The sequence below is a fragment of the Sycon ciliatum genome, chromosome 2, assembly GCF_964019385.1.
Source record: "Sycon ciliatum chromosome 2, ocSycCili1.1, whole genome shotgun sequence".
Taxonomy (NCBI): Eukaryota; Metazoa; Porifera; class Calcarea; order Leucosolenida; family Sycettidae; genus Sycon; species Sycon ciliatum.
The window spans coordinates 11,093,934-11,118,495 of record NC_088644.1 but is presented as its reverse complement, the minus strand read 5'-3'; the positions used below and the strand labels follow the sequence as shown (position 1 = coordinate 11,118,495).

The following is a 24,562-nucleotide window of genomic DNA, read 5'->3' as shown; positions in this document are numbered from 1 at the left end:
ATATCATAATATCTGCACTGACCTCATTTCCTTCCCGGCATTTACTGAAGCTGCAGCTCTGGTGAGCAGTGCGTATCTGTACCCGGCGGTATCTGCCTACACGGCTAGTACTGTAGTACTAGTAGATCTACAGGCACCTAGTACCTGGCCAGGCCCAAGGCCCAAGCCCAAGGCTCAAATCGAGTTAGGTCTCATGAGTCATGAAGAATTACTAGAACAAGGCCCAGGGTTCTGTTTATTTATGCTTTATTTTTACTCAATCTGCGGACAGCATGCTGTTTCGTTCTCACGGTGAACAGTTTATTTTTAAATGTTGAAAGAGGTAAGTCTTGCTAGCTGTTTGTCCATCTGTACTGTCCTCCTTCGCCTGCAGTTGGACAAGAATATAATCATCTGCCCGGATATGGAGCCCTGCTCTCTCTCTCTCTCTCTCTCTCTCTCTCTCTCTCTCTCTCCCTGAGTGGGGTAAAAGCGCGACGTTTTCCGTGGTGCATGTCTGGTGGACCGGTGTGCTTTGCGGCCGCGAATCCGGCCAACTTTTTTCTTCTTCATTCTGTGTGCTAGCGTCTGTTCATGGCGCTATGTAGCATGGGACGGCCTGTGCCGGTCACACGCATCAGCGACTCACTGTGCATGCGGAGGATGCGGAGTGCGGAGCCACTGAGTCGTTGCTTGGACGGCCGACTCGAACGTTGGCACGGGTACGGGTGAAGAGTTCAGTTCGACGCTCTGGCGGAAAATCCACACAACGAGCACAACACAACCGGAACCCTGGGGAGTGGCCGTGCTCCTGATCAATGTCAAAAGCCTGTGTTTCGGCTACAGTTCCATGAACCGGAAAAAGGCAAGTAATTATTACTTCGAGGTGCTAATGGCCATTGGCTGAATAGATGATATGCCAAATAAGGCTGTGTTTACATGAGAAATTTCAACCCGGGTCGAGTTCAGCCCGGGTTGAAAGTCTGTACGATAGACAAAAGAGGTGAGCGTTTACATGAAGACAGTTGACCCGGGTCAAATACTGATATGCCGCCAAAAGTCCACTTCTACAGTCCTGTATGGTCACGTGAATCCGTTCGCGCGAAATTTGCATCTGCAGTGCTGTTCAAACCTGGCGCGAGATACGCACAGAAGTACGTTTGTACGATTTTTTGACCCGGGTTGATTTCAACCCTCCCCTTGGGGGGAGGGTTGAAATCAACCCGGGGCGAAATTTCAACCCGGGTCAAGCGCAATGCGTCATGTAAACGCGCCATTCACTTTGTGCACATGGCGGGTTGAAATCTGACCCGGGTCGAACTCAACCCGGGTTGAAACGCTTCATGTAAACACAGCCTAACATGCAACTACACTGTAGACTTGAGAGGGCATTGCAGAGTACTTGCATACAAAGTTCAAAGTTGTACGGGTACCTGTGACTTGTATTCCTGCAGAGGTCAAGGCCTACCGTGCACACATTGTAGTATAATGTGTAGCGTATTTCCTTGAACACCCGCCGCCCCTTGATTACCAGCCGCCCTTGAATAAGCGCCGCCAGTTTCTTTGAACTGAGGGTTATTCGTACACAAGTGCAGGGCAGTTCAAAATTTATACGCTATTTCACAGCTACGACGTCATACTCCTTCACATGCAGCTAGTGCTGCTCTCGGTTCGGACAAAGGACTGTAAGGCGATCTAAAGAAGGGAACATATCGAATACGCCATGATGATGACCTCTTACAACATAACGAAAAGCAAGACAAGTTATTTTTATCGACCACCAAAAAATGGTACGCGAACAAAGTAAACGGATGAAACGTAAGACGCACGGAGGATTGTTAAATCTACAAAACCAAGAACTCAGATACGAGAACTTGTCTAGGAGAAAGTGGACACTGACGCTGTGAAAGAAACGAACGCAGAAAGAGAAATCAAACGGGAGAGAAGAAACTTGCGCGTCCTTTTTTATTATTCCATCCAAAATTTTCAGTGTCAACGTCTTCTTTAAGCTCTTCTACATCATCCTTGTCGGCATGAGGGACTGCTGCTGCTGAACATGCAACTAACTTCCTAGTCGAGCCTCAAGCTCCCTCGCCATGATATTTTTTCCTGTGAACACGAAAAGAAAAGAAGATGCACTAGCCTACAGTGTAGCTGGAGAACACAGGTTCAACAGTGCACATCGTATGTGAACTCTACGCATACAGCACGTACATTGTGACGTACAACTATTTTTCAGGGCCGCACCCGTTTTGCTAGTTTTGAATACAGGCCGCGGCGGCTGTTCAAGGAAATACGGTATGCAACTTGTGTGCGATGCCCTCTCAAGTCTAGTTGCACGTTATTTGGCATATCATCTATTACATGATTGTATGTTCTAATCTGCATGTCCTGTCACGTGTGTCCGTATCCATACTTTGTGTGACTATGATAGATCTACGATATACAGTCGTCCCTCTCTAATCCGGCACTTGTTTATCCAGCACCCTTGCAAACCAGCACACTTTCTGGCAAAACGGAATTTTTCAGTTCATTTTCTACGCTTTAATCCGGCACTTGAATTCCGCCTCCAGCAACAAATCACTCAAACTGTGCATAATTCGATTTTCTAATCCAGCAGTTGTACGTCACATACAGCATTGTAACATACACAACACATGTAACATACACTTGGGAATATCCTATGCTAGTGCATAGGATATTCCCAAGTGTATGTTATAGACATGCATTCCGCAAAGTACTTGGATTGGCACAGAAAAATGCTACGTTTTGACGTACAACACAAACATGTATGTTAATAGGTGGGCCGGGTTGGAGGGCAGGATTTGATAATCCAGCACCCTTGTTTATCCAGCAGAAAATGCCGTTGCAAAAGGTGCCGGATTAGAGAGGGATGACTGTACAATACTCGATAGACTCGCAACATCCGGCAGTGTTACCCTGTGCAAGTGTGCATGGTAGCTGGGCCCGACCTGGATCCTGCAACTAAAATACAGGGTGTGCCTGTGCACTTGCACAAGTTACTTGTGCAAGTGCACAGGCACACCCTGTATTTTAAAGAGCATGTCTGAGAATACCAAAGTATGTGGGCAAGTGGAGCTCTCCGATTTCGCTCAAAATTTGCAGTTATGTTCCCTTTGGGGTGTAGATCGATTGTGCAAACCCATTGAAAAAGTTTCTGAGTTGAACCTTGAAACTTGCATACACTGAAAATACCGCCATTCCGGCAACAGGCTCTCAGCTGCACCGAATAGATAACTTTGCCAATAGTACGCCCATTGGGCATCATCAGGGCATTGAGGAAGGGGAGGCAAAAACACGAAATACATGTATAAAGACGAATAATGCAGGCAGATGAATGTTCTAGAACTAACACATCGTGGTGACACAATTGGCAAGGCCAGCAAACTAAACAATCATCACTTGTAAGGTGACCTAAACAGAACGAAGGAAGAGAAAACTCACACATACACACAGACACAATTTGGCAGGAAGGCAAGAAAACTAACACTAAAGTTTACAATCATCACCTGTAAGGTGACCTAAACAGAAGAAAGAAGATAGACTATCACAGCACGTACAAGAACACTTTCAAGTGTGGGAATGCTAAAGGCGATCTATGTATATGACAAGTGTATGTGCAAAGTATGTGTATGTGCTGTGTCAGGTGGTAAAGTCCAGTGGTAGTTCGAGGAGATGGGTGTTGATTCCAGTGACGATCCGGTGACATCCAATCAGTCAATTAGGCGCCAACCCCCATCGCAATTGACTGCTGGTTTGCGCTTCCTTATTTCGATAGCTTCAAGCAGTTTCCTTGATGGTAGCGAAGCCTCCCTGCCGAGAATCTTTGCCTGGTGGAAGGGCAGAAAGTTGGAAGACTTGAGATTCTCGATGCTGGGTATGATAGTGGAAGCCCCAGGAAGCCTTTGCCACCATCGCCCTTGCCTCTCGGTAGTGCTCAGCGAATCGGTCCCTCGCCGGCCGCTCGGTCTCACCAACGTACAATTCCGCACACAACGTGCAAGACATACAATAGACAACACCTTTGACTAAACACTGACTATCCACCATACTCGCATCACATGCATGGAACTCCATTGGCCGACCTCTCCCTCTCTTCACCTCCGATCGCTGCTTCTCACGGGGACACACACGTACGGCACTCGACGATCGAACCAACATATCCTTCAAAGAAGGACCAGATACAAAGACAACACGAACATGCGGACTGAACTTTCGAACACGTCGTGAGACACGAGCGGCACGTGAGTCGTTGATAAAGGGCAGTTTGATGGCTGACTTGAATTGGTTGTGGCTGCGCTTGCTGTCACGCTGCTATTGTTGAGACGGGTGTGTATCTTGTCTCTTCCCCTTGGCTGCTCGTCGTGCTGCGTTCATCTCGGTGCGTGGATAGTCATTTCTCTCGAGCAACTCTTCAATTATGGACATGCTCCTGTCTTCCGCTTCCGGTGTTGATGAGTTACGGATAGCTTGAGAGAATTGGTTCGTTGCAATAGCTCTTTTACACGACCAGGGGAGACATGATTCATAAGACAGGTGGACACCACTGTGGGAAGGCTTAACATAGAGCTCACACTCTATGCTGTTTCCACGCACAGACAGCGCTAGATCTAGGAAGTTTACTGACTGAGTTTCGTTGACCGAGTGTTCCATTGTGAATTTGATATTAGCGTGCTGTCCGTTGAAGTGATCTAGAAGTGCTGTTAAACCTTTCCAGCCATGTCTCCACAGTAGTATGCAGTCGTCGATATATCGTTTGTAGAGATCTGGTTTCACTGTAGCTGTCGAGAGAGCCTTCTGCTCATGAGCATTCATGAAGAGGATGGCCAGCGGAGGTGCCAGATGGTTCCCCATCGCAATTCCACGCTTCTGACGGTACTGTTTACTTTTGAACTCGAAGTAGTTGTTTGACAGAACATACTGCAACATCAGCTGTACATCCGCAACCGTCAATCCAAGCATGTCAACATCATTTTTATGCTGCCCTAGCTTGGTAATAGTGTGCATTGAAGACATCAAGAGACATCGCCAGGTCCCGGATGGCTACATCACCTCATTCGATGTACATGTAGTGGGCCTCTATTCGAACATTCCTATAGAGCAGAGCATTTCGGCCGCAATTACCAAGCTAGAGCAGCATAAAAATGATGTCGACGTGCTTGGATTGATGGTTGCGGATGTACAGCTGATGTGGCAGTATGTAAGGAGAAGCTTGTCGTTTGGAGTGACAAGTGATCACCACTGGTTGTCCTTGTCAGAGTCAACAATACACTTTGTGCTGCAGCGCTGGGAGTTGTGTTGGAGTAGAAATTGCTGAGGAGACATCGCGGAGGGGCGAGCTTTCCTGCGCAGGTATGACTTGGCCGTATTTCAGCATGGTCGAGTGGAAAAATTCAAAAAAGTTGATTTCAAGAAACCCCAAAAGGAAGATGGGGGACATGTCCTCAGTGCTAGAAGAGGTGTTCTACTATCTGCCAGTGTATAGTTCTTGCCAATTGAGGACGTAGCTGGCTGTTTTGCCAGCGCTTGTAAATTAGCTATTTTCAAGACGATCATTTGTGGCGTCAGGGGTGATGACCCTCGTCTTCTGGGATCCTGGCGTGGCTAAGCGGTACTGCTCCAGGAACTCTTCTAAGGTGGGGCAATGTTGGCTTGATCAAGTTGATGGAGTTTTGTTCGTAGCTCGTTCGTATACGCTGTGGTGTGACTCGTTTGTAGACCCATAAATAGTGTGATATTTCGGCCATTTTGAGGGATATGCAAGTTTCAAGGTTCCCTTCAGAAACTTTTTCAAGGGCTTTGCACAATCGATCTACACCCCAAAGGGAACATACCTGAAATTTTTGAGCGAAATCGGAGAGATCCACTTGCCTACATACTTTGGTATTCTCAGACATGCTCTCTTAAACAGGTTTACTTGGTATTCCAAGTTGTACATTGTACTGTTGAGATACCGAATTCAAATAAATCAATACCATACCATACCATTCAAGAAAAGTCTGACAAGACAAGGCCCACGAGCAAGATACTAGTAGCCTAGATAAGTAGATGAAGCCTCTTTTACGGGCAAAAGAAACACAATGGATGAAAATGCAATACAAATTTAATGCATACTCAGAAAACCAGAAATGGAAAAAATGTATGTGCATGAATTACCACATCCCGGCGGGACACAAACAGGCTTTCTCTCTCTTATGTTTTTTTTTGTTTTTCTGTTGTTTTTTGCTTTCTCAGAGCAATGGGAGATGTATCCGTGTCTAGCGATGTATTGCGGACGACTCAGTGAAGCGATGTGTGAAAGCCGAGCATAGGAGTAGCTTTGCGGCAGGTTGCATGCGGGAAGGCATCGTGCTGTAAACTCCATCCTGACACCTAGTCTGTCTCCACTCTGACCTGTCCTCTGCCGTGTCAAGCCACTCTCATCCAGGCTAATGGACACCACGGCCACCACAGCCACGCCATGCTTGGCTTGACCAAGTCATTCCACCTCTTCCTGGGACCATGCAGAGACCGCTTAGTCAGCAAGGCGCCATAGAGCAGTCGGCGGGAATGTGATCTCCTATGCGAGTCATATGACCCAGCCATTGGAAGTGACGGCGCCAAATCTTGTCAGATCTGCTCTGTGTAGACCTGAACAGTGTTTGCCGCTCCACGGAAAGATGAATTGTAAAAACCGGCAGCGCTGCGAAACAAGCGGTGGCAGGCATCACAGCAACGGGCGCCGGGCTGGTCCTGCAATGGGCAATGACTGTACAGCTGAGAACTTGAAAACCAAGAACAGCGAATGAGCGGTTGTAAACCTTGCGGGTAGCGGTTGTAAACCTTGCGGATAACTCTGTTGTTGGTGCGCTCCACGGGATCATCCGGAGTATAAGCAATCGCCTCACGCTGGGGTTATGTACTCTTTATGTGCCGGATTGACCTCAGCCACACGTATGTCACCAGGCCAACAGATCTCCTCGCTCCGGTATTTAGACGCATCGTTCTAATGACACGTTTCCTGTTGCTTTGCGCTTTCAAACCACCGTTAAGTGTCCATACAAGATGTTCATATGCCGTGTGATGGACTGGCGCAGAACCAAGCTCGGTATCACTGGATCAGCAATGCGAAACGACACGTACTCGAGCAGTATCCTGACAATGTACTCAATGCTCTTCACAGCTACTCATGATTGATTTGGTATCGGCCAGGAGATTTAGTAATGTGAGAAAATGGACTTGACAAGTTCACGTGTCCAAATGCTATAATATCACTAAAGTGAACCCTGCGGAAGGGATTACTCTAGCTGCAGGCAAACAGTGATTGGGACCGACCTGCACTGACAGTACATCAATGAAGTTCCGGCATGTTGATACAATACGGTCTTAATGAAGTTTCGGCATGTTGAAACAATACGGTCTTCTAATGATAGTAATACATACCGAGGGTAAGTCAGCCGAGGCGATCCTGGACAATGAAATTCTAATGTTCAATTATCTATAAACTATAATGATGAACCTCTGCTGGCTAGGTGCAATGCATCATCATCTTACTTTTCAAGTGCTTGCACCTTGGATTACTCTCGCGTGGTAGCGGCTGCTGTGACTTCCTTCAAAGCGAGGGTTTTCCCCGGCTGTCTCGGTCCAGAAAAACTAATCTTGACATTCCCAAGACTATCCTGGCCTATTTGATTTTCTGTTGTTTGATTTTCTGTTAGCCGAGCATATCCATTCTTTACTCCAGAGACTCTATCCCCCTGCTGTAGCTCCTAGTTTCCTTCTGCAATTTAGTTCACATCTGGCTGCGGCCTACTGCCCTGTGGCCGCTTTTTTTGTTTGTGTGCTCCTCCTGCCTCCGTTGTCTGTCTGGTTTACACCGGTTTATGTGGAGCGAGACCCCCATTTTTCACAATTTATTTCATTTGCACATTGTTTTCAATTTCCCCCAGATAACTTTCATAGTAATATTTTTGTGGAAGAGAAAAGGACATATGGATACGAGTTAAGAGTAACTCTCCATCACTGTAACATGATACTATATACAGTCAGAAAGTGCCGACGTCGAATGTTTCAGTACTCTGTCAGTTTTGTGCCTAGTTATTGCACTTTCTGACTGTATATAGTATCATGTTACAGTGATGGAGAGTTACTCTTAACTCGTATCCATATGTCCTTTTCTCTTCCACATTTATTTATGGCTCAACATCCGAGTTTCAAGTAATATTTTTGCTGGAAATTTCTGGTTTGTTCTCATTCTGTTGGAAACATTTTGACTTTTAATACACATGAATTTTCACACCAGGATTCCTGCAGTACTGGGTCAAATGGGGGCAGAGGGAGAGCATATGAAGGTTGCAGAAGTGGTACATGTGAAGAAGGCACACCCAATATGGGGAGAGGGGGTATGGGCCAATTACAGCGGCGTAATAAAGGTTGGGGGGGGGCATTATTTTTCTCAATAATGACACATGGGAAAGCGCAGACTGTAAGAAATTCAAGAGCGAAACTCTGAAATAGAAAGTAGCATGCATGACAACCAATTTGGAGCAAGAACGAGCCGAATGAACGGTGAGGTGGTTCCTGAGCACCGACAGCCTCACTGTGGCAAAAAGTAGAGAACAGACTGCATGAGAACAGACTGCATATAGCTGCTGGTACATGCCAGCAACGCACAGACTCAGAGATAGGCGTTGTGCTGTGTTTCACAGCCTCCATGACTCGCCGATGCGTTCTCGCCTTCACCGCTGTCAAAGAGGTCTCTACTCGCTGTGTGACTGCTCTGAGCTGTAGTGAATCAGGGTGGCCGTAATTGCTGACATCGATCGACACAGTACTATGGCACTTCCACCATGCGCACATACTGGGCACTCGACGAAATGGATCAGACGAGTATTTTACTTGTGTCGGGCTAGCTCTCCGCATCCTCGGCATTGGTGCGACCTTGGACGGTGTGATGAAATGAATCAGACGAGCATTTACTTGTGTCGGGCTAGCTCTCCGCATCCTTGGCAGTGGTGCGACCCTGGATGGTGTGGAGGAAGCTCTCCACATCCCGGCGTGCAACCTTGAATGGTGTGGAGGTAGCTCTCTGCACAGGTGTGGGAATTGCCCCGGGTGATCTGGGATATGACGAGGGTAGTGGCGAGAAGTCCGCTTCAAGCCATCTTTGCACACTATCAGATGCTGCTTTGTGCTGTGCCCATCAACATACTGGTAGTGATCCTGTATGTAGATCTAGCACAGAAGACACTCTCTGTAGAGACAAGTGGGCGTACACATGCGTACACACACACACACACACACACACACACATGCACATGCACACACACACACACACACACACACACACACATGCGTACACACACACACACACACACACACACACATGCACACACACACACACACACATAACGTTACATAAACACATACATACACACAATGTCAACACACAGCAGCAGCAACAACAACAACAACAACAACAACAACAACAACAACAACAACAACAACAACAACAACAACAACAACAACAACAAGACCATGACATCACGTAGCATTATCACCTAACGTTAGGCGGCTTTGGCATCATGATCCTGGCACTCCGCAGTGGGAACTTTGGGCGGACTACACTAGGCATGCGTGTGTGCTGCCAACCTGTGATTGCATCCTCATCAGTCTGCCAGTGCTACCAACCTTTCGTATTTTTCCGTACTTTAAGCATATCATGGATAGTTATTGGATACGTATAGGATATACCCTGAGCTGGAGTGTATATGGAAAATACACACCAAATGCAAACCGAGGCCGAAGGCCGAGGTTTGTTTGATGGTGTATATTTTCCATATACTTGTACACTCCAGCGAAGGGTATATCCGACTTATACCTACCTCAGTCATTACCAGTATTTATTTTTTCTAGAAAATACAGTGAACTGGCCGAGGCTCTGTGTGATGAATGGGGGTGTATATATTAAGGTAGGTATAATCACGTTTGTCTCTTTCCCTCAAACTAGTGAAGTAGGTATAATCATGCATATTTATTGCATATGAAGTACAATTTTTGGACGACCATGTACCGTATACTATACCAGTCGCTTGCTGTTGTGGTTCTGCTGTAAAGTACAAATTGCGTGTCCCTTGCGGTATGTTGTAATGACGTGTCACCGCATGTGCTTCCTATGCGCATACATGTATGTGAAAAGCTGGGGTCCAATCACAGGTAGATCCATCAAGGGAAGTCCTAATGCACTCACTCTACTTTAGACTTAAGATAAAACAGCAAAGTGCAGGGAGAAAGACAGGCACCCACCTGCATAGGTGAGATTTGCAGCGTAGATCTCCAGCTCCTCGCCCATGTCACGTACAGTAGCGATCAGCTCCATGCAGTCCTCTCCAATCTGAGCTTTCAGGCGAGCAGCACAGCTATTGGTTTGAAACACTGCAATTGCTTTCGAGCGCTCCTATACTGTCCTTCTCAGGGCTAAGTTAGCTGCATCAGTTTCTAGTACATTCGCACCGGAGTCCTGATCTATTGTGTAGAGCATCAGACTCTGTGAGAGATGCCTTGAAGACAAAACATTTAATGTCACTGCAGGTCTGGCAGCAGTGCGGCTATTTCTATACTCCTAGCCGTGGTACCGATAGCTGGATTGTGTGACATTGTGACGCTGATGAAGGTAATGCACCGCCTGAGCTCCCTGCAAGATGAGTTAGCCACACCAAGCAGTGCAGTGATGGTGTGATGTGAAGTTTCCTACAGCAATGAATAAACAGGAAAACAGCACCAACACCCTGAATTGCTATGACTCGGTCTGACCATATGTCATATCATGCCAAAATACACAGGTGAAAACACGGGAGGGCTGCAAAAGAAAGCCAGCCCGGGTGCTCGATATCTAACAGGTAGGAAATGTGTGCATGGATCAGCCAATTATGATGCAGCCACAGGGGCGTCGGAGGGTATTTCAGGGTGGTACAGTCAGCCACCTGAAGGACAATTTACTCGTGGGGCTGGGGTGTCTCCACAGAAAATTTTTGAAATTTAGAGCCCGAATCAGTGCCTGTTATTAATTCACAGGGTACGATGGGGCAACGAGTGGTACGGTCAAAACCGTAGTGACCGTATAGCGTGTCCGACACCCCTGAGCAATGCAGGCAAATTCGGTCTAACAATGCATCAATAGCTGACGATTGACAATGGCAAGCCGTGATGGCGGCAAAGAACCACGGCCTCATAGAGGTCTACTCCGCGGTCCACACATGGTCAATCCATACCCATTACCGCTGGAACCTTCCAGCTGGACCGGCCAAATGGAATATACAGTATACACTTTACAGAATACGGTATCATACTGGACTTGGCTGGAGATGAACATTGAAAAAACCCCGTTATGCACGGATTGGGATGGTCGACCCTACTTCGAAAATGCGTCTGGCCATGGCCGGACCGGGCGCTACGGCCTTGGGTACTACGGCCCTTGGAGATACTTCTTCATTGCCCCCCCCCCCCCCTTCCGTGCACGCCCAGTCTGTCCGTGGGCAAAATCTCACATAACACAAAGGGTATGAGCAAAGGCTGGCCTCCACTGCTTCAGTCGGTGTTCTCCCTCTCTCTCTCTCCAACTCTCCCCATCCCTAGGCTGAACCTCATTCGCTAGAGTCGTTTGTTTGTTCTTCGAGCCACTTGGAGCAGTTAGAGATAAATAACTGACGCCATTAGCAGTGTACACCGCTACATAATAGCGAGAGTTCCCAGATTGCCTAGAGTTCTCAACACCAGAAGGATGGAGCATTACGACAAAGGCAGAAGAGAACAGAGACAGCCGGCTAGGTCATTGTTGTAACGCTGGGTTTCATGCACATAGCTGCGTTACAACAATGACACCGCTACATTATGTGTGTATGCCATGATAATACACAATGGCATGTTCCAAGCGTCGTTTGACTTACCGAGGTGGCAATTCAAGCCTCCACACTGAATCCTCAACACCGAAAACTGCACCTAGGGCTAGGTCCCTAACGATAATAGGCCGCATGATCATGACACGAGTGGCTCCTCGACCAGTTGCGATGCGACAAGACGAGGAAAGAGACGTTTGGCTCTGCTGCCATTGCTCATCACCTGCGTCCCTTCTCGTCCGTTCCTAGCAGCGGCGAATGCATGCAGGCTACCGCTCGCCAAGCCGGCATCGAGATGAGTAGTTTGGCAAGCCGGAGACGCTGTGAGTTGACAACACCGAAATGGCTAACGAATGCACCACTAGCACTGCCACCAGTGCTCGGCCATACCCCGGAACATCATGCTCCCCGTTCTAACTTCTATGGTTCTTGGACAGCCGCAAAGTGACTTCTGCTATCATGTCCTCAGTGGACTGACGTGCAAGATGCGACATTCCGTGTCCCAGCAGAGTAGATCTATGACTCGTAGATCTACGAGTACTTCCTGTCGACGGGGTAACGTTAGCTGCTTCCTCAGCTTGACTGGAACTCCCGCATCAACGAGTGTAACTGTGTTTTGCTCGAGGGACAAGCGAACTGACAGAGACTCAGTCACTGTGGCTACTTGTGAAAACATTTCCCTGAGGCTGAACTGGACAATGGACGGTTTGTACTGCTCACAAATCGTAGATCTATGCAGGCGCTATGCCGCTACAATCATGATCATTCGCCGGATTCCGTTGTAGATTCTACAGTCAGGAGCGTCAGTTGTCACTGCGCTGTGCCAGTGTCGTACATCACTACAATCATGTAGCACTCAGACTCACTGAGTCAGTAGAGCATTTCACACCAACTCAACTTCTCAAGACCAAGACCAAGTAACAGTTTATAGTAACGGTCTTGTCCAAGGATTATTAAATTTCATCGTGTGTGAGAAGATCTACTATGAGTCTGGTGGAGCTGTGAAGTGTAGTGGACCTTGCCCTTCGCTAGCCTCCGCCTCCCCCCCCCCCTTCCCCCATTTCAAGGGGATTTCCCAGTGTCCGGAATGGCAGAGCCCCAGTGCTAGTACAGGGGCGTAGCAGCCGCTCCGGCTTTGGCTGGACCACTTTTTCGCCCGACTACGACCACCATAGTAAAACAATGCCAAAAGTGCCCAGAATGCAGGGTTTTGCACCCTAATTTCAAAAAAAATACGGGGGACATCCCCCGGACCCCCCCCCCCCCCCCCCCCGGCCGGACCACCGCCAACGGCGGTGCTACGCGCCTGTAGTAGTAGTATGAGCACCCAGCCTCACACACATACACACACACACACACACACACACACACACACACACACACACACACACACACATGTCCGCGTGTCTGCACTGGCAACCATGCAGCCAACGACAAAGCCGCAGTCCAGTACATAAAATCTCCAGGGAATTAACTCCAGCACAGGAAATAGCAGAGTGTTGCATGAAATACTGCAGTGCTAAAAACTTGAAAGGAATGTTACATGTACATGTATCTGGATTCTGGATTCTATCAACCTATCAACCTTGAATGAACTAACATCATCAGTCATGCCAAAACTCAAGGAAACAAAACAGTCTGCTTCCGCCTAAAACTGTACTCAAGTCAAGTGCCCTGATGATAGTGATACCATCACAGGCAGCTTACCACCACACGGATGCATGTATTGAGCAGAGACCATGATGGGCAGGCAGCTGCTACCGATATTGAGCACCCGTAGACACATCTAAAACTAGTTCTCTATCAAATGTAGCACCAAAACTAAAAAAATTATCCTGCCATAAAATTTATCCTTGCTATAAAATGTCGGAGAAAGAAACACGATGGGTGTGTTTTGCCTCCCACTGCATATGCATGCAGGCACTGCATGCAGGCACTGCTGGTAGCTACTACTAGTACTAGCACAAGTATGCTGATTTATCATGGCAGAAAATTTATCAAAGAAATACAATTGAAAATGTTGTACAGGGCGGTGGCGGGTCAAGAACCGCCTTTCTGCTCAGTCCGTGGGACGCCACCACCGCATGATCAGGCATCAGGTGCAGCCCTCCAAACGTTGAGGGGGAACAGGTCAGATCCACCAACCAAAGGCCAAAGGCCGAAATCCTATTTGCCACATCCATGTCAGGGGCGTGCTCGGCCCCCCAACTAGGGGGGTGCACGGGAGCCGAGGGGAGCCAATTTGTTTGCAACCTTTCTTGAATTTTAGAGCATATTTGCATACATTACAATTGCAATTACCCAGATTGAAAATTTTTGGGGGGTGCACGTGCCCCCCGCGCCCATCGCCGAGCACGCGCCTGCATGTTACCCTTGTGCCAGGCCACAAGTTCCCAATTCACTGTGGGTCGCAGGATGGCTGGAAAAAAGCTTCCGCTACCAAGCAGGACTTGCATCTGGTACCTCCAGTTTCTCACCCATGGCCTCAGACCAACCCACTGTTACTACCGGCCTGAAAGAAGCTGCGCATTAGTTTCTGCGTGCCAGCAGAAGCAGAGCATAGGTACCCTGTGTGCTGGATCTCACATGGCTGGCTGTGGCCGAGCCTCAACCAGCACACCCTGCCGCAGGCGGAAGGGCAGGGCTTCTTACAGTAGACAGTGGGACCATGACAGGAATGTGGATGGGCATGGTGCCGTTCACCAGGTCGTAACCACTCCATGCATGGCTTACGCGTGTCTAGATGCAGTCCTTGGCTGATGCTGCTGCTGCTGCTGCTGCTGATGCTTCTGGCACTGCTTCTGCCCGACTCGTTGCCGGCATGATCAGCATAGACAGAATCAAAGCAGCCGCATTCCACACCTTCACAGACGTCTGCACACTGGTGCGGAGCTGTACACAGGTGTTGGCTATGAGCGGGTAGATGTGTTTCAGAGCAAACAGCGCCACAGCCGCGATGATCCTGCATCTCGCACTGCACTGGACACAAGTGTTTCTGCTCGTCCACATTACACATACACTTGCCTAGGTCAGAACGACGACTGGCATGGCCTAACCAGTACTTGCATTCTCCTGCACAGCCTCTGCTTTCCAACAGCCAACATTGCTCCGCCGCTTGGCCACATCGATGCTTAGCTTCTGCCTCGGAACACAGATGAAGCAAGTCCTCCGTATCAAGATCCAAGAGATGATGGCCAGCTAATCCAGTGCAGCAAGTGTTGGATTCATCGAAGCTGCTCCTGTCATGGCTGGTATCACTGGCATTGCTGCTGGTACTGCTGCTACAGCTGTCGATAGCCGCACTGCTGCTGCTGCTGCTGCTGGTGGTGGCAGTGGTGGTAATGCTACAGCCGGTGCTGGTACTGCAAGCGGCAGAAGTGGTAGTGCTGTCGGTGTAAACGGTGCTAGTGACGTGTGCTGTCTGGCAAAACATACACTTGTGACTGCAAAGGTGTCTGGAATCCATGCCGTCTTGCCCGGCCGCATCAGCCACCAATGCACTACACTTTCCATCATGGCCTGATGCCAGTAGACACGGCAAATCACAGCCACAGCGGCACTTGCTGAAGCACAGCATTGAGCGCTGCTTGAGCTGCTCTAGCCGTCGGCTCAGCTTTATCTTCAGCAGGTTGGAAAAGTGGTCCTGGCTGTCGTACATCCATCTGTCTGCAACTTTCCCGGCATCCTGGCATAACTGCTGCACATTCTCCGCGTAGGTTCTCTTGATCCGATCTTGATAGTCACGTAGCGTCCTGACGTCAGGGCTGTGTAGGATGGAGCGAGCGAAGCACCGCAAATCCGCTTCCAGCACGTTGTCCAGATCTTGAGGCTGGCTCAGTGGAGGTGCTTGGCAGCCTTCATGTATGCGAGCGGTTTCCAATGACGCAAAGAGCAATCTCCAGTGAGCTAACATATAGCGCTCGAGATCACCGAGGACTGATGCAATCTGGTCCATTAGTGACTTATCCAGAAGTAGGTGTGGATGACCAGTTGCCTCGGTGTCGGCTAGCAGGATGAGCTTAAGGAGGTCCCGCACGCGACTGCTGTTCATCCAAACATTGTTAGACGGACGATTGTCGTGAGGTGCGGACAACGCAGACAGGGCCTGCGAGATTGGCATGGCAGCAGTCAAGCTGGCAAAGGAAAGATATTGCTGGGATTGCCGCTGCACGTAGTCCTCGCCACCGTCCACCAGAAGGCTCTTTGCAGTAGTTCCATACACTGCAGTAGGTCCCTGAGTACCACCATTAGTAGGAGATGATGAACTGTTGCACACCAATATAACATTGCCTTTGAATAACTGCCGGTCACGACTGAACGATGGAGGTAATGTCACGGTTGATGTCAGCGTGCTAAGGTGTTTTGGCAGGCTCTGTACGACTGACAATGGCCGTTTGCCATTTGGATGTTGATTGACATTGGACTCGATGAGCACAGTTGAATCTGAGATGGCAAGTGCGGCAATAACTGTGGAGGCGAGTTTTCTTGACGTGCTTGTTGCGGGTGCACAGGTGGGGTCAATGCTCAGAAAGACCAGTAGCTCTTGGCCATCACGGGATATTCGATGGCATACCTTGCAATGCGCGTCCGCGTCGCTTTCTCCTTGCCAATCCATGCTGCCGTAGGCCAAACAACCGAGTGTGTTGAGGAACTGCCATGGCAGCGCGTCTGCAGATCCAATGCACGTGTAGATACGTACGGAGCCATTCCACGTTCCCAGCAGTCGCTCAAGGCCTTCTATCTGGTAGCCAGGAAAGATGTTGGACAAACACGGTGCCTTGGCAGCTTCACCGCTCGGTTGCAAAGATGGTGAGAACAGTTGTGGGTGTTGTAATGGTGGCTCCATTTTCATTCGTTCAGTAGTGTCACAGGCTGCCGATAACTTGAGTGAACAGGGAATGATACCAGCCATCGAATGCACCCAGTGATCGTCTGTAACAACTGCTGAGTACAATATCGCTTCGAATGAGCTATTAAACTCATCCAGGGTGATTCCGTTCACACCCACACCTGTGCTGAATGAGGTGACTTGTCTTCCATTGGATGGCTGCCGTTTGTCAGGTGCTTGCTGGGGGAATATCTGCGCCATGCACGTCTTGAGGAGTTTCGATATGGCTTTCTCTTCGAAGAGCTGTTTTCCCACGTCGAACACACAGTGCAGCGTTAGCTTTGATCGAGACCGGGCCAACACTCCGTGCAGCGGATAACGACTAAGTGCATCGCTCAGCACGGCGACAGTGTAGTACCACGCGGACATGCTGGGTGGTGACTGCGCTCTCTGCTGGAGCCACTGGCCTAGCTCCAGGACGCCACCCATGCCACCGACCTTGACCTTGTCCGGCGATCGGGCACGAGCAAGGTGCGCCTCTGGTGCCTCGACGACCATTTGCATCGTCTGCGCTTCAGAGAAGAAACACACCACATGGCCGGAACCTTCGACCGATGAGCGCGCCAGGCGGCAGTGATGTGCATACTGCGCTGCGTGAATTTGTGCCGCGTAGATTTCTGCTGCTGACATGCCAGCAGACTTACCAGGTGCTGGTTCTGGCCAAGCTGCAATGCCGTGCTGATCTCTGAGCATGAGTGACAACAGGACTAGGTTGTTTGGATTCGTTCCGGCCGCCCCATTGGGATCGAAGAGAGCCCACACGGCGCTTCGTCGAGACTCGGCCATCGTGGAATAGCGCCGTGTGCACTTCACCGGCTGCTGGCTATCAGTAGTACATGTGCTGGCCAGAAGATGACTGAATGACTGAATTTGGTCATTGAGGACGTAATGATGACTGAATTTGGTCATTGAGGACGTAATGATGACTGAATTTGGTCATTGAGGACGTAATGATGACTGAATTTGGTCATTGAGGACGTAATCCCGGACATGTTGCCACATAGAGTTACAACGGCAGTCCCACCAGTGCTGCTGACGCTTGTCGGGCTTGAGACAGCGCCGCCTGTACAGGCTGTAGCTGGCAAAGCAGTAGCAGAGCTTTGAGACGGCCGCCTGCTCTGTGAGGAGTGCCGCCGACCAGTCGCGGGTGACATTACGGGAGAGAACGCGTCTTCCATTTTTCTCTGCGCGTCGTCGTTCACAAGCACGTGCTCGGGTCCTTTGGGAGCATCAGCCATTGCTTGGCAGCCCTCTTTGATGTACAGCCAGCGAAGCAGACAGCCTACATACATGTAGCACACAACAAAATGTAGAGAAACAGAACAAAGAAGAACCTTGACTAGCGGTCACAGTGCTCCATACACGGCGTGCACAGCTTAGTACAAACGAAAATCCGGGGGAACAAAAGTGATTAAAGAGAAACAGAACACATTGTAATTCGTGTGGCATCCTTTGGCAGTGATAAGTCTGCTCCAGCTACAGTCCAGCGTGTGACGGGATACTGCGTACACTTTCCTACACCATCCCCAGTGTCAAAAACGTTTCCATACAAAAATGTCGCATTCTGCAGTTCCAGGCCAATCTATTCACATCTTGATTTACACTGTTAGTGTACAAGATTATAATTATTTTGATTCCGTACAAATATTCAAATTTGCCCAGCACGTGCAAGCAACGTTTATAAGCGTACTAAAAAAAACATACCACTGCGAAACACTGGATTTTCCCGTGTGAGATCGTAGCAAGACAACGGGCAAGACAAAGTGAAACAGCTTGCAGTCACCGATAGGCTTACAGGGTTCTAGCCAAAGGGGGTGGTGGGGGGGGGGGGGGGATCCCCCCCCCCCAACTCTGATAGCACACCACCCTACTCATTTTCTTTAATTTTCCTTTTTTTCAGTTCACACAGCAAATATGTGGCCACAAATCGATCGTTCCGGGTAATCTGTGCAAACATACGTTGCGTTTTCTGGGTAATCTGTGCAAACATACGTTGCGTTTTAGTGACAAGGCAATACATAGTGCAAAATGGAAAGATGGGTGAAATGTTTGTTTCCTTTACCCCCCCCCCCCCCCCCCCCACACACACACACCTACAGTTTTTTCCTGGATAGAACTCTGGGCTTACTTTGTTGACGCACATACACAGTCCATTCATTGGAAACTGGCACCCTAGCTTTTTAGTGTCTCCTACACATAGTTTTTGTAGATATCGTGAAAACAACAGTACATCCTGCATTGTGTAAACCTTTTGTGGGGTTTATCCTTCACGTGTCTACAGAGTACAAATGACTGTTTTATGTACACAGTCAAAAGGGCCACATCGGCCGCTTTGACTCCCGTGCTGATGATCTGTTGTCCATTCAGTGAGGATATGCCCCAGGTTTTCTCCCCATCTTGAGTGCCCGGGTACATGGCGTACACCAGATGCTGACAAGTATCAGAATGAATGACAGGAACATCAGTGTGGCCTGGTGCTTTTGTTCTTATCCAAATATTCTCCTTATCCAAATCCTCATGAACAAGTTCTGCTGAGGGGTTGTCGCCGCGAACTTGTCGAATATTCGAAGTTGCACTGTGCATGTGTTTATTTCACTTTACTTGTAATGCCCAGAAAACACACAGCAAACTTCAGGTGGCGTTTGGTTGGGCATTTTCGGAATGTAAATGACAACCATTCTGGAATGGGAATGGGTAAGAATCACCTGACCAAACAAACACGCCAGAACCAACTAGGAATCACTTGACATAACAATTCCATGATGTCGTTGTGGAATGGCGGCTCTCTTCTCTTTACCCGACTCTAGTTTCCTTGAGAGAGTCAAGGTACTTTTTGAGCGCATGATTTGAGGCACTTGAACCGGATGCCACATTATTTGGCTCGTGGCAACCATTATCATTTTTGATTCCGGAAAGAGAATGCTCATTCCAGCATGTGAGGTGGAATGATCATTCTCCAAAAAGAATCATTCCCAGCGATTCCCATTCTGGAATGGGACCAACCTAACGCACTTTTTTGACCAACCAAACGGGCGAGAATGATTCCGAGTGATTCCCATATGGAAATGCGACCAACCAAACGTAACCTCAGTGCTGAGTATGAGCACCCATCAGCGCTGCAGTGTGACAGCGTGAAGTAGTACAGCACCTACCATCATAAGCAACGTTTGCCGCGTAGATCTCCAGCTCCTCCTCCATGTCACGTAGAATAGCACTGAGCTCCTTGCATTCTTCCCCAGCCTGAGCTTTCAGGCGAGCAGCACAGCAGAAGACGTTGATAGCGACGCGACACCCGCTTGGTTCGCTGCCCAGGCTTGATCGTAGGACGTCGATGAGTTGCTGACCAGAGCCTGATGTGCTGCTGTCCAACTTAGTCGGTGGTGCCCGCGGGTCTAACGCATACGATGTCATACTCTGGGCAATGTGCTCATCAGACACGCAGTGCAGTAGGCCGGGAAGTAGGGGCAGTATTGCCGCCTCCCACGCCGTGTCTTGATCGTGGCTCGGCATGCTGATGCAAGCTCAACAGCACTGAGGCAGATCGCACTCCAGTCTAGAGATTTTCAATGCTCGCTTGCCTGCAGGAGAACATGACAAAGACAATGAACGGACTTGGATCTCGGCAGCAAAAGGTTCATGGCAAGTGTGCTCACTGAGATCTCTTTACGTCCACCCATCTTTTATACAAATATCCGGATAGCTGAGGGACTACATCTTCCGAGCGCTCTATTCTTGCCAGACTTTCAGTGACTTCAAAGCCGAGTACAGTCATACTCCATGCGATCTACCTGAGAAGTCCGTAGAGTTAGGAGGTCGAATGGTCTCAGCGGCTCAATGACCTGAGGCTGCAATGCACTGCCGGCTTGTGAATTACTCCTCTGACTTGTACTAGTAGATATAGAGGAGGAGGAGGCAACATGCATACTTACAGCATCAGCTCGAAAAGAAACTGACACTTCCTTGCACAATGTGTGCTGCGATATAAACGCAGTGCACTCCAATATGGTGGAAATGCCAGGAGCGCCCACCTTCTTGCAGTGATGGCTGGGTGTTTGTAACTTCTTCTCATCTGCATAGGCATTCCGACTCAGGTAAGTATTAAGAATTTCTGTCGGAGTGCTATTTGGTGCTGTGTCCACTCCAAATTGGTTTTGCCAACGTTGATCTTTGACATACAAAGTGTACCCCATTTTTTATCACGGTTGTAACAGCATTTCGAAACCCACTAGTGTGCAGTGTGGCAAAGGGCTTCTAATGATCGCAGGCCCCTGAAAATTGGCCTTCGTGACGAACATAATTATTATCATGGTGTCCCCTCGAGACCTCACCAAAGATTGTGAGTAGAATACAATTACAGAACATGAAATTGCGGGTGGTCATAAAATAGGGTACCATGGTCCACCTTCGAGCACTTGGGTCTACAGTCTTGGCCAAAGAAATCCGACCTGCAAGTCAAAAGCAGCGCCACGTTTGACTACATCATGCACAGTCCAAAAAGTTGAAAACCCATGCGAGGGCCGCAGAGGCTGCAAGATCCAGATCCTTGGTGTTGCTTTCCGTTCGTCTCAGGGCAGGGCCTGCTGGAGAGCCGGGTCAGCCGGGTCACGCGCCCGGCTGGGGAACTGCACGACCTGGCCGAACAGATAACACCGGGTCCAGTCTGACCCGGCTGAAAAATGTCTCAAACTGACAATGGATTCCTAAAATACCGGTATTTTACGACTCGCGGACCCCATCTGTTGCAAATCTAGCACAACCGTTGTAGATCTACACACTACAGTCTACAAGCGACAGAAACTCGGCTACAAGGGTCAACCAGGTCAACTGGGGTCAACTGGTTCGAGCGCGATTTGGCCAGCGGCGAGCAGGAAGTCAGGACATTCAAAGACGTCGATGGCCATATGGGCCATGGGGCAGGCAGTCAAAACTTTCAAAGTAACGCTTTTGACAAAAGCGTTACTTTGGCTACAGCTTTTGACACAGTTGCAAGTAGTTTTCAGCCGACTGGTGATTTGGACGATGGAGCCCGCAGCGAAGAGAAAAAAACTGACGCTTTCCAAGACTCTTGGAAGAAAGGTCGACCCTGGCTGGCCTGGCTGGCCCGGCACCCTCCTGAGTGGGAAACCCCGAAGCAGATTCTTAATCGTACTTGTGACTGGTCATCCCTGAAGTGGCGTCGTCAGATTCTGTCCTTGCTGTATTTTCATCATGTCTTTTACCAGTTTCCGTCTTTGCTAATTCGTTTCAAATTCAATGTATCCCTTAGTTGTCGTCACCCGTCCTCTATAGTTTTACCTCGTTCTGGCGCCCATTTCCTTAAATCCCCTCTCTTCAGTTTATCTGTGGAATGGAACAAACTTCCAGAACACATCCGCTGCGTTCAGTCCTCTGTCAATTTTCGCATTGCTCTAAAGGCTCATTACTCACAGCATAGATATTCTCTGACTGGAATTCCGAACTTTTCCGTTTGAGAATTTTTTTTCCTTAAAATTAATCCTTGCTGGGGTTTTTTCATCTACATGTAAATGTCCCGCTATTATCTGCAGAGGTGATTTCTTCCCTCAGTCGATTTCTTTCCTGCTTTTATACCTCGATATTTACGTACTTGTTTCCCTTCTTCCCATGCTTCATCTTCCACTCTCCTCTCCCCCATTTCCCCATTTTTCTTGCGATATTTATGTGGGAGACTTCCGTGATAAGCATCCATTTGCTTTTGGAGAATCCTTTTAAATAAATACAATACAATACAATACAATACAATACTACGACCATGCCAGTCTATAGTTTGCCTTATTCTCTAAAATTTCCGATTTCCGGTAATAAATTCGCCTTTCTGTTTTCCTGCGTTTTGAGCAGGCTTTTTGGTTGTTTTTCTGCCGGATGATCTGACCCGGCTTGACCCGGCTGGCCTGCATGCGCCAGGTACACTCTGACCGGGCTGTGTTGAATGCCTAGAGCAGGCCCTGCAGGGGTCGGATTTCTTTGGCGACAACTGTCTGTACCATGCGTACATGATGTGCAGGATCTAACCCCCCCCCCCCCCCCGCCTATTTGTAACTACCGGTACTTCTGAAAGGTATCAAGCCGACCGCAGTCCTAGATCCTGTCCAAACTGTGGTTCAGTGATTACATTCAAAATGCTGGCAATACATGTACAGTCAACTTCGCTTATAACGACACTCGGCGAGGCATCAAAAAGGTGTCCTTATTCGCGAAGTGTCGTTGTACCCGAAGTCTCAACAATGGGATGTGACTTTGCTCTGGGCATGGAAATTCTGTGGTTATTCGCGAATTGTCGTTATATCCGCAGTCGTTATTAGCGAAGTTGACTGTAGATGTACAATATGCCGATGGCGATGGCAATACTGACATGATTGCAATCATGAAAACGCATGTCGGGGCAATCTGTCATTTCAGTTATGGAACGATATGATTGCCCATGGCTATGATGCTCATGTAACACTGGAGTCGTGCGTGGACTTACCAAGACTGGCTTATGACAGATCAAACTCGCAGCACTAGCGATAGCCTGCTGTCACGATTTCGGACACTGGAGCTCACCGATGATCCGTGGCCAAACTCGAAGCGAACTTCACCACATTGCTTTCGGAAGTTTCCCGCGGTGAAGATTTGCCGATGAGGAAGTGTCGAGCACCGGAATCGCTGCACTTGATTTCCCGGCTCAGGTCACCTGGTCACTGGCTAGCTGGGTCTTGCCCGTAACAACGAGCGCGACATCGACAGGCAAGAAATACAGCACTTGACGTTGTGCCACGAGTTATATCGTCGGTGGCGAGCCTTCTCCACTCCGTGATGAACAGGGAGAGAGAGAGAGACCAATTTTTGCGATCTGATCCGCACCGCTCCTGCCAAATCTGCAGTCACTCACGGCAAGACTGCAATAATAAGAGAGCAGCTAGAATGCAGATTGCAGTGCTAGCTACTACTACTGAGTAGATCTACTGTACGCGCCAGCACCGTCACACTGAGAGACTGAGAGACTCACCCTACACAGGCTACAGCCTCAACAACAGTCACCGACAGACTGTCAGTCTGTGTGGGATCGGCGCGAGAGAGAGAGCTGCCCCGGTTCGCGGGGCTACTTGTAGGCACATCGACAGCTCAGCAGAGGCAGACAAGAGGTGGAAAGAATGCATCGCTTGAGACCGAAGCAGCAGGACTTTGCCTTCTACTTTGGTCGAACGAAAGTATCACAGGCACAAGTAAGACTGAAGCCACGAGTAAAATACTAAGTAAGTGCTGCATTGCCATTGCCAGTATTGGTATTGGTATTCAGCTCAGCACCCGATGACAGGGAAGCATGGTTAGTTGAATGCCTTTGTTTGTCCCCAGTCCACCCCCTTCCACTTCCTGTCCTGTGCATGAGTGCAGTCATCATGCATTGTCAATGATTGTCATCATGGTCATGATCCTACTACAAGTCATGTAGATCTACATGTACATGATTGTGTATGCAGTACAGACTTGTCATGCAACGACATACAGTGAAACCTGTCTAAGACGACCGCTCATGGGACCTTCAAAAGGTGGTCTCTGTTACCAGGTGGTCTCCTTATCCAGGTTCATTTGACTGGAAATGGCACACCGTGGTCCTGGTTTCAGTGGTCTTCTAGGACAGGTGGTCGCCTTATCCGAGTGGTTGCCTTATCCGAGTGGTCGCCGCCTTGACAGGTTTTACTGTACTCAAGTCACATAGCAATTTTTATAAAAATAAAAATAATAATAGTGTAGCTCAGAGAAAGAACATTTGGATTTGAATATTCGCTTGAATGGCTGGACA

At 48.7% G+C, this 24,562-nt stretch overlaps 1 protein-coding gene and 2 long non-coding RNA genes across 3 annotated transcripts; 1 reads left to right on the top strand and 2 right to left on the bottom strand.

Moving 5' to 3' along the window:
- Positions 1-63: 63 nt before the first annotated feature.
- Positions 64-7,830, top strand: LOC135808667 (uncharacterized). Its single transcript, XR_010552103.1, has 3 exons — positions 64-322; positions 565-844; positions 6,235-7,830. It is a non-coding gene; the product is annotated as an uncharacterized LOC135808667 (long non-coding RNA).
- LOC135808666 (uncharacterized) lies at positions 7,831-12,776 on the bottom strand. Its single transcript, XR_010552102.1, has 3 exons — positions 11,925-12,776; positions 10,285-10,728; positions 7,831-9,232 (listed from the first exon to the last, which is right to left on the bottom strand). It is a non-coding gene; the product is annotated as an uncharacterized LOC135808666 (long non-coding RNA).
- A 542-nt stretch (positions 12,777-13,318) lies between these two features.
- Positions 13,319-23,975, bottom strand: LOC135808665 (uncharacterized). The gene is made up of 3 exons (XM_065321886.1): positions 23,246-23,975; positions 19,914-20,339; positions 13,319-18,043 (listed from the first exon to the last, which is right to left on the bottom strand). The coding sequence occupies exon 3, from the start codon at positions 17,668-17,670 to the stop codon at positions 14,359-14,361; it is 3,312 nt and encodes a 1,103-aa protein (XP_065177958.1). The 5' UTR covers positions 17,671-18,043; positions 19,914-20,339; positions 23,246-23,975; the 3' UTR covers positions 13,319-14,358.
- Positions 23,976-24,562: the final 587 nt, after the last annotated feature.

What these genes read in the sequence shown, in the direction of transcription:
- LOC135808665 (XM_065321886.1), bottom strand. Translation starts at nt 17,670, where the DNA reads ATGACCAAATTCAGTCATCATTACGTCCTCAATGACCAAATTCAGTCA.